Source organism: Pleurodeles waltl, chromosome 12, assembly GCF_031143425.1.
Source record: "Pleurodeles waltl isolate 20211129_DDA chromosome 12, aPleWal1.hap1.20221129, whole genome shotgun sequence".
NCBI lineage: Eukaryota > Metazoa > Chordata > Amphibia > Caudata > Salamandridae > Pleurodeles > Pleurodeles waltl.
The window spans coordinates 39,858,816-39,870,256 of NC_090451.1; the positions used below are offsets into that span (position 1 = coordinate 39,858,816).

Below are 11,441 nucleotides of genomic sequence, written 5' to 3' on the forward strand. Positions count from 1 at the left end.
CTCCAGGGCAAGAGCTTTAGGAGCCCAAGGTAGGATGCTGTATGTTTGGTAATCAGTGGGAAATCGATAAGAGAAGTTTTCCTCCATCAAAAGACTTCATTGTCACGTTCATCCAAATTTTTAACCTGCTCCAGAAATGTTAAGGGTCCTCCATCAACTCCCGGGTCTAAATTGCACCCGAAAGTTATATGCTAGAAATCAACCGACTGACCTCACATAATTGCATCTAAATTGTAAAATACAAGGACTGGCACATTCACACAACAAAACATTGTGTGGCTTGGGATGTCTCTGTTGTCATGTGTGTCGATAGAATACACCCGATTGCAGCTGTTCCCTGAGAATGCACAGAGTCTGTCTCTGATACCACACACAGCTCTCCAGAACCGCCCTTCACCTGCACCGTCTTCTCTGTAGGTTTTGCAGCTGTCTCCGAGAACCTAGAAGTGTTTCTGAAGCGCCAGGGCTGGGAGTGGTCGTAAGTATCCATATAATCTACAGAATAGCTAGAATTAGATGTCACACAGCACTTCTGCTTTGGTCTGGTTAAATGTCTTGCTTGAGTCATAAATCTCTTTCTATTGACTGGGGGTATATTTTTCTCTACACAGAATCCCTTTCACCAACCTAACCTTCAAGCTGACGCTGGTGGCGATCTGCTCCTTCCTCGGTGCATGTCTGACTTTCCCGGGCCTGCGTCTGGCTCAGACTCACCTGGATGCTCTGAAATTGGCAGCCGACCGCCCGATGCTTCAGTGAGTAGCCGCTTCTATATAAGAAATGTGTCTTATAGTCCCAAAGTGGTGATTTGATAGTTGTCATCAAATAGCTTGTATTCTAGCTTTCATCTATGGAAGGATGTCTTCTTAGATGGGCTCCTTTTTGCCTGATCCATGGCGCCTTGTGTGCCACAAAACAGTGGAGAAGACCGTGCCATTCCATGCAAAATATTGATGCTGCCTCCTCCGCTAGCGAAACTTCCCCACTGGGATAAGTGTTTGTCTCCCTAGCAGTATTACCTCAATGTTTGCAGCACCCCCCCATTTCACCACTCTCTCTCTAGCATGGGTTTTTCATCTCCCTGGTGGCCTGAGGATTCATGTGACCTAAAGCGTAGAGAAGATCTGGACTCCGTCTTAGAAACCACACTCCTCCCTTCCTTTTAGAGAGCCCTCATTTCACACCATCAACTTTCAGGGACCACCGCTGACCTAATGCTTTAGTTGTATTTCAGTCTAGCGGGCCTAAGTGCTGCTGGTGGGAGATCTCAGGTTGCAGGACATCTCAGTTTCATAAATATGTACCTTCAAGACCCTGTGATTAAAGGTGGAGAGGATGTCAGAGGGCAGTGGTTGTGAAGAAGAGGGAGAAAGAACCCAGCACAATGTTGTGCTGCCTGGAAGAAAAAAAACACTTTGTAGCCTGTTTTATTATTACTTTACTATGATGTGTCAGAGCGGGAGGATGTGGCGCTACCCATCACTCTCCTAACCTCAGACTAACTTGGGTCACTTAATATTCAAATTCTGAATTTACCCCAAGGAACTTCACCACTTACTAGGGTTTGGTTCATCCCATCTTCCTAATGGAAAGTATATTCAGAGGTACTCAATAATTGGTGGTTGGAGATAATCCCAACCATTAAGGTCTGGATCGAGTAAGTAGTAAGTATCTCGATTTAAAGGGAAATTTAAGACTTTGCTCCATTGTAATGATTGAACAAAATACAACCATCACATGAAGATGCGAACATCACAAAGTTCTTCCTGTCCTATGTACGTACTTAAACTACAATCCCTGGTATGGTCCCTGCGGGCCTTTACTTTTCTTGATTCTGCTTGCCTTTTCAGGCACTGACCAGGAACACCCACCGCCCTACATGTTCTTCTGATCAAAACTCCAATAAAGTTGCATTTTAGTTCTGCTAATCCATATATAATTTCTTTTTTTTTTATTTCAGACTCCTGCTTCATGCCAGCTTTCTACCTCCCATCATTGTGGTGGTGATGTGGATAAAGCCAATTACCAGAGATTTTCTTCTCCGTGCTCCGATGGGGAAAGAGTCAGTCGAACTGTAAGTACTTGAGAATTTGCTAGTTTGATCAAAGCCCAGAATATCTCCCTATTGACACAGACATTAGTTGTAAGTAGCCTACACCTAGCTTGCTCTTTGCTGTCTGTGGAAATGCCTTGCCTCGAGGGCTGGAAGACAGTGGGCTAAGTTGAAGTAAACTAGGCTCTTGAGAACAACTTACTTTACCTAGTTTGTCCACATGGCCATAGCGCCTCCACAGCAAATAGGAGGTTATTGAGTGAGGCAGAGTTGTTAAAATGGCCAACCCTGTGGACATAAGGGACTGGGTGGGAGGGAGTCTGGGAGGCCACTTTCAATAGTCCTGGAATGTTGGTGAATTTATACGCTTTCTGTTCTTTGAACTGATAAAAAGTCAAAATGCTTTATGAGGGAAATACCTGCTTACTTAAGGAGCTTTGTAATGTTGCTTGTATTTAAGGGGCGCTGGTGGCCATTTTCTGAAGGCTAGACATCTGAGCGCCCCATGGAGGTCTCAGTACAACTGCAAAAATCTCACTTTCAGCAAATGGGGAAAAAACTGGAAAGCTCGCAAAGCAAAAACATTTTAAACTTATAATTGGAGTTCAGAGAAACTTGTGGTTCCTCACCTGATGTAATCACTCAATACTGGGTCAACTCCTAGATTTCAAACTCATTAGCTACACTTTACATGGAGTCATGGAATTAAAACAAAGTTTACAGAGAGCAATACAGCAATGATTGATGAACTGTTCTTTCTATTGTTGACTTCTAGTTGTAGATGTAGTGATAGTACTAAAAATACTAGTGCTAAAAGTAGAAGCAGGAGCATGAGAAGTGCCACCAGTAGTAATATCGGTGTTTGCTACTCGCGGTTTACAAAAAAAGGTGAATGGTGGCTTGCTTGAAGTCATCTCGGCTACCGGTGGTTACTTAGGTCTGCCGCGGAGTGTATTGTTTCTTCGCACAGCATACCACTCCAGACAGAGACCAGACATATGCAAATTAGCCTACCTTCTCATCCAATAGGAACTTCCACTCCCAAATGCAGGACAGCCCCCTCCCCTAAATAGGAACAAAGCAACCCCAAACTGTTTTCAGCCTTCTTGAGCCTCACCGCTGAAGTGCAGCTATGCCACGCTGCGCCTGGGATACACCTATCACCAGCCGTGGAACTTGTAGTGCGGAAGTAGTAGCGGATACTAGTGGATGTAACACCATTGGAAACATAGTTACTGTTTTGACACTGCTTTGTGGTACCCGTAGTCAGACCAACAGTAGTAGCAGTGACAAGGAAATTAGTCCTAGTGGAATTTCCAGTAGTAGCAGTATTTTGAGCCTTCTTGTACAAGCAGGGCAGGCGTACTGATACCACTAGCAGTAGTGAAAATGCTTATAGTAGTTGCTATGTGTTATGTACTACTGCAAGAAGTAATACAGTTAGAATTACTATCAGGAGTTGCAGTGTTTGTACTCCATTATAGTACTGTGAGTATGTTTGGGGAAAGAAGCACCAATAAATGTTTTGATTTATTGCAGGTATTCTTGTGTGTTAGGTAGTTACTACTACTTGTAGCATTAAAGGCAGCACTGCTGGTGTTATTGATGGGGAATCAGTTTACGCTGTGAAAGCATTTCTTCTCAATCTTTATAATGATTAAAATACCACTAATTCCTTTCCTCTTGTTCATTTGTAGAAGGTAATCACAGACTCTGTGTGATGGGCCTCCCAGTCTGTGTGTGCTTTTTACACATGTAGGGAGTGGATGAAATTTACTCAGTAAATTTAGAATTTATGACTTAACCTAAATCCGATCCCTCTGAAAGAGACTCCTAGTCCTGTGGTTGGATTTTCACATCCAACCACATTGGACCAAATTCAGTTTGGACCAAACTCAGTGGACCAAATTCCCATGTGTTACAGATGCCACACAACTGAAAAACATTTTTGAAAGAGTGGACTGCTTGAGCACGATTGATAAAAATGCTGGCTGCCTGCTAGATACATTGAGCGTGTTCACATAAACATTATAAATAACTGATAAGCCTAGATGAAAGAGTGAGAAATTAAGTTTTCAACGTGTGTGCTACCCAGGGCAGTGATTCCCATCCTTTTGACTTCTGTGGTCCCCCACTTTATCATTATTGCATTATTGGAACCCCGGGATCCCCCACTGAATCACTATTGAAATCCAGGGACTTCCCACCTCCCTGCTGAGTCATTATTGAAAGCTGTGGACCTAATCTGTTAAGATTATTTAGTTTTCTAGGCAGTCGCGAAGCGCCTTAGGAGGCTTTGCGGACCCCCATGGGTCCCTGGACCACAGGTTGTGAACCACTGACCTAGGGGTTGTGGGAGGGGAGAATGTATCACCAGAATCTTCAAGCAGGGTGAAGAGATTGTGTGCTAGACTAAAGTACGATTTATTATATGCCATTCATTCCCTTCCAGTGATTACATCTAACTTCTCTTTCTGTTACTGAGGGGATTACACGTTCAGATGAAATTACTGAACAGGTAATGGTCCGAGCGAGTGAAAACGGCGTAGTTCCTCGCGGTGCTGGACCTGGGGCAGATTTTCATGGGAACCGATGACTGCATAAAGGAATTCTGTCGATTTATGGATGTAAATTTGCCTTATGGATATCTGTTGAATGTGGCGTGAATGTGTCCCTGTTACACCTAACTCGGATACCTCCTCCTCGAAGACCTTGGGCTACTACACGGATCTTCCGTTGACTTGTTTAATGACATTGTTCCTTATTCGCGTCTGTAAATGTGTATCCTTCTCTGTTACCAGCATGTCCGACGCCAGCTATAACTCCATGCGCCTGTGGATCATTGTAGTGCTCTGCCTTCTCCGCCTGGCCATGACGCGCTACCACATGCAGGCGTACCTGTGCCTGGCCGATCGCTGGGTGGAACAGATGAAAAGGGAGGCCGGGCGCATTACCACCATTGAGATACAACGCAAGGTAACGTGATGGAGGCTACAACACGAGAGGGGGTCAGCGGGTACCACCATAAACACATACCTGGAGCGCAAACGCTGATGCTTAAATAAGTGACTGATAGTTTGGATGAGAATTTGCTGCTGAGACGTGATCCAGAACGGCACCACCGGAGAGATGTATAGATACCTGCAAAGTGGCCAACCGTAATGGCCGAGTTACAGTCAGTCCCCTCCAGAGAAGCCTGTCCTACCTAAAGATGGACTTCAAGACCATTGGTTAATGTTATGCATTCTACACTTGTAGAAGAGTGTGAAACACCAGGGAAGTTTAGCTCCATATCTTGGCTGTAACAAGTATCTCCGAGCCTTCCGTGCTGCAGCTCCTTTGATTACGACAGCGGGTAGTGACTTTCCACTGCTTCTCTATTACAGACTTTACCCTGGTTGCGATTTATGGGCAGCAATGTATTGAAGATGGTCTTCCTAGGCCATTAAAGGGGGATGCAGCCACCGTGGTTGCAGAATGGCTAGCACCCATAGCTCTCTTCTTTAGCTCTCTATTCCTCTGTCTTCTATGCCCAGGCCTCCCAGCTTTTAATGATCTTGTTAAAAATGTGTTTTTTCTGTAACAGGTTTGTGGTTCAAATGTTCAGTCACACTCAGTTTTCCGTGCTTTATTTCAAAGTTTTGGGAGGGTTTTGTCCTTCTGCAAGGTCCTGATGGTGGCCGGTTGAATTGTTGGTTGAGTGTGCATTTGGCTACAACAGGCTTATAAACAGGTTTATAATTTCTCCTTATTCCCAACACTTCCTGAATCTACTTCCGCCTTCAACCCTGGAATGTTTGTATTCAGTCGGACCACAGTGAGATCCCCAGCCAGGCAGAGTTCATTCTCTATGCAAACAACACGTTTTCCTCATACCCTGCATTCCAAATCCCGCAGATAAACTTGCAAAAGCAAATACTTCTTTAAGGCCATTGCTAACCTGCCCCTTCTAACTTTCCAAACCAGGAGTGCGGCATTGGACAGCGTGCTGATGGGCCTGTGAGGGCCCAGGGCTCTATGTTTTGCCACCAGTTTCTTGCAGTATTTTCAGAGATGCTCACATGGCCCGCTACGGTCAGCGTCTCTGATGCCATTAAGGGTTGAGCGCTATCCGCCACTAGGCACCTGCATAGACATCTTCCTGCGTTCCATTAGCACTTGCTGTTATGTAGAGATCTCTACTCTGTTTAATGCTCTAGCTGTGCAGTTGTTAAACTTCACAAGTATTGTTTGACAAATACTGAGTTTCCTATTTCTTATTTTTTTCTCAACCGGTGTCCATCCTCCCTTGTAGGTCTCTCGCATCTTTTGCTACCTGACGGTGATTGCCGTGCAGTACCTGGCGCCCATCATCCTCATGCTGCATGCCACTTTTGTCCTCAAGACTTTGGGTGAGAAACATTTTCATTTCAGAGCCCCTGGAGTTCTTCTGCTGAGACCAGGAGTCCCATCATTACCTCGTGTGTTTCATCGACCCTGTGTCCCTCTTTCAATAATCCCAGCAGCATCCTAGAACATGGGAGGGCTTCAGTTTACCTGCTTACGTGGAAGATGCAGTTGTGTCCCGTGACCTGCCTTTCTGTTGGTTCAGGCAGTTAGCATAGTGAAATTACAGTGCCACCGTAATCATTTATTAAAGTAGAGTAACCATCATTTTCTTATTACACTTATATAGTGATATCACAGCTAGACCCTTAAAAGAAAACTAGAGGAAGGTTGTATAACATTCTTGCAGGCTTCCATGGACTACAATTACATTTCACTAACTAGGCCAACTTTTTGATGCCACGGTCTTGCCAGGCTCGAAGAGCTGGGTAAATAACTGAGTGGAAATGGAAATATCCATGTAGTCGATACCATAGTTCTTACAAACCTCCTTTGCCCTGCGAACCCTCCAAGAGCTTGTAAGAAAGCTGTTGTTTGCACTTCAAGGAGGAAATGCCCAACAGCAGTCCTTCGCGGCACTATACCGACAGAAAGCCTCCTCTTGGTTTAGGACCGTTTCGTTGAGTTGATGTTAGAAGCTCTTTAGGGATTTTAATAAATCAAAGCTATCGGGGGGAGGGACCTTACTTGTGAGCTCTCCTGGTGTATTCCGTTTGGTATCCAAGAAGAGATGAAGCGTAGAACCGGCGTACAAGCAGAATAACAGCCTAAGTATATGTCTGCGAGATTTCTGATAAGTTAATAAGTTCCCTGTGATTCCTTCCACTAACTTAATGCCACCATGTTAAATGTCTGGTGAACATACAAATATAATAAATGGAAGTAAAGTGGCTTCCCCTTCCCCCATTAGCTAAAATGGTTTTCGTAACCATAATTGGAGTTAGGAAAAAAACCGGGATGAGACCAAGGATCTCAAATTGTCATGCAAATGTCCATAATAAACAAGTGGTTATATTACAAAGGTAAAAAATTGGTCACTTGGAGGCTTAAACCTGTATTTATTTTTGGAATATTGAATACTGCATAAAATGGACTAAAACGGACATTCATGAACAAAAAGGGAGATTTATGAACCCAAGTTACAGCAAGGACCACTTTTTAAAGGAAAATAAGAAAAAAAAGCTCTACCTTTCAAAGGAGGCTGAAAGTCCTCCCTAGGTACAATATCTGTAAGTATGTCCGATTTGCGCGGTACCTCCTCCCAGTACGAGGCGTGAATGCAAAAAATGTTCCTTTCATCATTTGCCTTACTGTAGAACCTTTCCACCTCCTCCCAGTTAACATAAGCGCTGTTAACAAAACAGCAACAAAGAAAAATACAAGTTTGCAATTAGGTTAATTTCTCATTTAATCCCCCCAAAAAAAGTTCTAAAACAATATATGGAAACCCACATCTTGAAAATGTTGGCACGCATACATTTTACTGTAATATCCTGCAGCCGTCTCTAGTCGTACATGGTTGGTGAAGTGTACCTTTCTAATTGCATTAAAAAAAGTTAGACCAAATTAACTAGGTAATTAGCTCCCTCGTATTGTAAAGTTGAAATAACACAGAATAATACATTTTTTAGGTGCATTTCAAATCATCAAAACTTGATGCTGTTGAGAAAAACTCCTTCTTGCCTGAGTTGTTTTGAAAACCAATCCTTGTTATGTACCAGAGTTTCGCTATTACCTTTTCCTGGATAACTTTTTATTAGGATCAAGCTTTATGTGTGGTGATGGGTGCACAGCTATCCTAAATTTACTTTTTTGTTTAGATAATGGTGTCCTGCTAATGATACACTGAGGTGTACCAATAATGGTTTGTTGGAGTGTGTTGTTAACAGTTAAGTGCTCTGATAAAGTTGTGCTGAATTTCCATGCGAAAAGTTTCCTTACATTTACTGGTAAAACCCTCCATTTTGCTATCTCTATTGCATGTAAAGTTTTAATGTTTCTTATTTTTGTATACCTGGCAGGTGACTATTCCTGGGGATTGTTCCCTGAACCCCCTGGTGTCTCGCCAGCTTTGGATGCCCTCCCGGTTTCACCCATTACTTCATCGGACGAAGAAGAGGAAGAGAACATTGAAGCCACGGTGGCACACATCACAAGCCTCCTTGGTGCCATACGCGCTGTTTTCACGCCGCTCTTTTACCGGGGTCTCTTTGCTTTCCTCACGTGGTGGGTGGCCGCTTGCCAGATTGTCACGAGTTTGTTTGGCCTCTACTTCCACCAGTACCTGGTGGCGACTTAACTTCAGAAGAAAAGTTAGGAGACAGAAACAGCTTTGGCGGTATCCGTGCAGTCAGCCTGCCGCCTGATGAGTACCGCCAGCGCCCCTGACTGTGACATGCCACCGTGGATCTTGAACACCAGGAGCACCCCTCTTTTGCCAGTTTTTAGGAGTTTAAAAAGAGGGTTGAGTCCAGTAGGGACAAATTGCATTGATAAATTTGTCTCTGAGTAAACATGGAAGAGTGATTTTAGTTTTATATTTTCCGCACCCCCGTACAACCACTATACCAGCTGCACAATCTCAAGTTCCTGCCGCAGGTCAGTTCTCCTCCAGAGTGTCCTGAGAACCACATGTTGTCTACCCAACCTCTCTGCTGGGCTGTACCCACCCAACATGGCATCTTTAGGTTTTCTGGTGTTCACCCGGCCCAAGCACTGCTCCAGACTAGTCTGCCTTAGTAGCCATGCACGTGGAACCCAAGTACTGTGTTGGGTAATTTTCAGGGTCTAGACTGCAAAATCCACTTGAGCACCTCAGAAAACCAAAATGATGATTCCTAAATGGTGACGTCTCCATAAATGTAGCACTACTACAGAGGTCTAGCCGCTGTGCAAAGTTGGAGGCCCCACACCAGGCTCTGGGTTTCTAATATGCCGTTGCGGTTCAGTCCCAGAGATCCTTGGGCCTTACCCAGGTGGACGTGACCGAGAAGTAACCAGCGTGAATTCATTCAGTTAAGAAATAGACCATATCAGATTATTTTGTTACCAAAGATGTTTAGCATCAGCTTTAGCTCCAGGACCCCTTTCACCTGCAAGACGATCCAACACTCATTTATAGAATGAATGAAATATAGTGATAAGTAGTTCCGAAGAAACTGTACAACAAATCTTGCAGCTGCACCCCTAACGCTGACCCACCTCTGTTCCCGAAGGGTCTCCTAGCCCTTGGACGCAATGGTCTGGGGAGAGTTGGTTGTTGAAAGCCAAATGGACACGTACTCCACCCTTGGCACGAGAGGTCATGGTTCGTCTGTGTGACCTCTTCCAGTCTCTGCAGCCGGCAGTCAACCGAAACCGTGACCTCTTCCCAGAACCCTCCATTCCTTGACTGGTTCAGTTGAAGGCTATATTGGTGCACACAAAGAATTTGCTTGTGTCTAGGTGATCTTTCACTGAACCAGAGATATAGATAAATGAAAGGTGTTGAAAGTCGTGGCGTGGGTAGTGGGACCCAGTTTTATCCTCTCCCCCACTGTGTGGCGAGCTTCCATGTTCACAGGCTTTTGAATCTCTGCCTGCCTTCCAACTCAGGAGTAAAAAAAAAAATTTAATCTGGAGTATTAATGCTTTTCTTCTTTGCTCCCCTTTAATAGGTTCTACCAAGTGTATTTCAATAGAAAAATGACCCCCTCCCTCTTTTTGACTCTACATTTTTTAGGCCTGTCCATTGTATACAATAAGAGCAGGCTTTAGAACATCCTTCTTCTAATCATTGGCTTGAGACCTTGTCAGTCACATCTTGAATCAGCCTATTGAACTGTTTTAGTCTCACGGTGATGCCATTGCCTTAGTATGTATACTACCGCCTCTTAGAAAATGCTCCCATTTGGATGCATGACAGACTATTTTGCATCGTAACAGTACACTCAATCATCACTTTGCCATATTCAATTATTAATTTCTAAAGCTTGCCTTAATTAGAGGAACGGCCCTTTGACATCTCTCACGCATTCTGCTGTGCAGCCGCTGAAAGGATTCGCTGCCTATCACGAGCTCGCCTGCTTCTGCTATGAGCTGCTGTTGAGCTGCTGTTGAGCTGCTGTTGAGCTCAAAATTCCATGCAACTGAAACCTCTGCCAAAGCCATTAGGTCTGGCTTTAGACTGAAAGAAAAAAAAAAGTGATTTGCCTTTGCCAGTGCTTATTAACTAAGCCAAGATAAAGGTCTGTCACAGCCGAAAGAAAGGCACCCAAACTGCAGGATAAGCTCATATTGTGGACATTTGTGATTCGCGTGCACTGCTGACCATCTCTCCATCCTCAGACTTCGGCTGTCCTCCACCTCTGAATCAATAACTCCAGGTAACAGGGGGAATGATTATATGCAGCTTTAAACTCTCTTTGTGGCTTCTCTCCACCCCTCATTCGCTGAAGAGCATTGAGTCACCTTGTGCACTCCAGTCACTGCTCTCTACAGAAGTTTTCATCTGTACCCTAAGTACCAGCCGCGCCCCTGGATCGATATCCGGGGGCTGTAATCAATCGATCAACTACTTTGTGGTTTGGATCTGGCAACGTATATCTGAGTCAACGTTGCAACACACCAGCATTTGTGTGTTTTTTTTTTTTTTTTTTTAGTTTCCTGGTGTGAATGTTGTGCAGTCAAGCACGCATCATGCTGGTGTGAATACAACTTGTAGAAACATCTGCACCATGAGGTTGAGCAACTGAGATCAGTTGTGTGCCTCCTTTGCACAATGAGGCTCCCTCCACTCATTTTAGGCTGAACAGCCAGTTACCTGTTCCACTCTTGCAACGCCACGGTCTTCCGATCTATTCCCATTCACAGCAAGGACTTGGCGTAGATGGTGCTCTAGGTAAACCCCTATCCCACTGGCTACCCCAACCCACAGGAGAGCAGACTGACCGTGCAGCAGCCGCATAGGGAGATGGGTCTTGATACCCTGTGCCTGTTATGGTCTGTTTATCCCCGGATTGAC

The 11,441-nt window shown here is 44.4% G+C and overlaps 1 protein-coding gene across 1 annotated transcript in view; it reads left to right on the forward strand.

Moving 5' to 3' along the window:
• TMEM161A (transmembrane protein 161A) overlaps positions 1 to 8,882 on the forward strand; it is a 41,030-nt gene extending 32,148 nt beyond the window's left edge. The window contains exons 7-12 of the mRNA XM_069216488.1: positions 418 to 478; positions 612 to 755; positions 1,961 to 2,074; positions 4,855 to 5,029; positions 6,348 to 6,444; positions 8,461 to 8,882. Of these exons, the coding sequence (XP_069072589.1) occupies positions 418 to 478; positions 612 to 755; positions 1,961 to 2,074; positions 4,855 to 5,029; positions 6,348 to 6,444; positions 8,461 to 8,738 (869 nt within the window). The 3' untranslated portion in view covers positions 8,739 to 8,882. The remainder of the gene's footprint in view (positions 1 to 417; positions 479 to 611; positions 756 to 1,960; positions 2,075 to 4,854; positions 5,030 to 6,347; positions 6,445 to 8,460) is intronic.
• Positions 8,883 to 11,441: the final 2,559 nt, after the last annotated feature.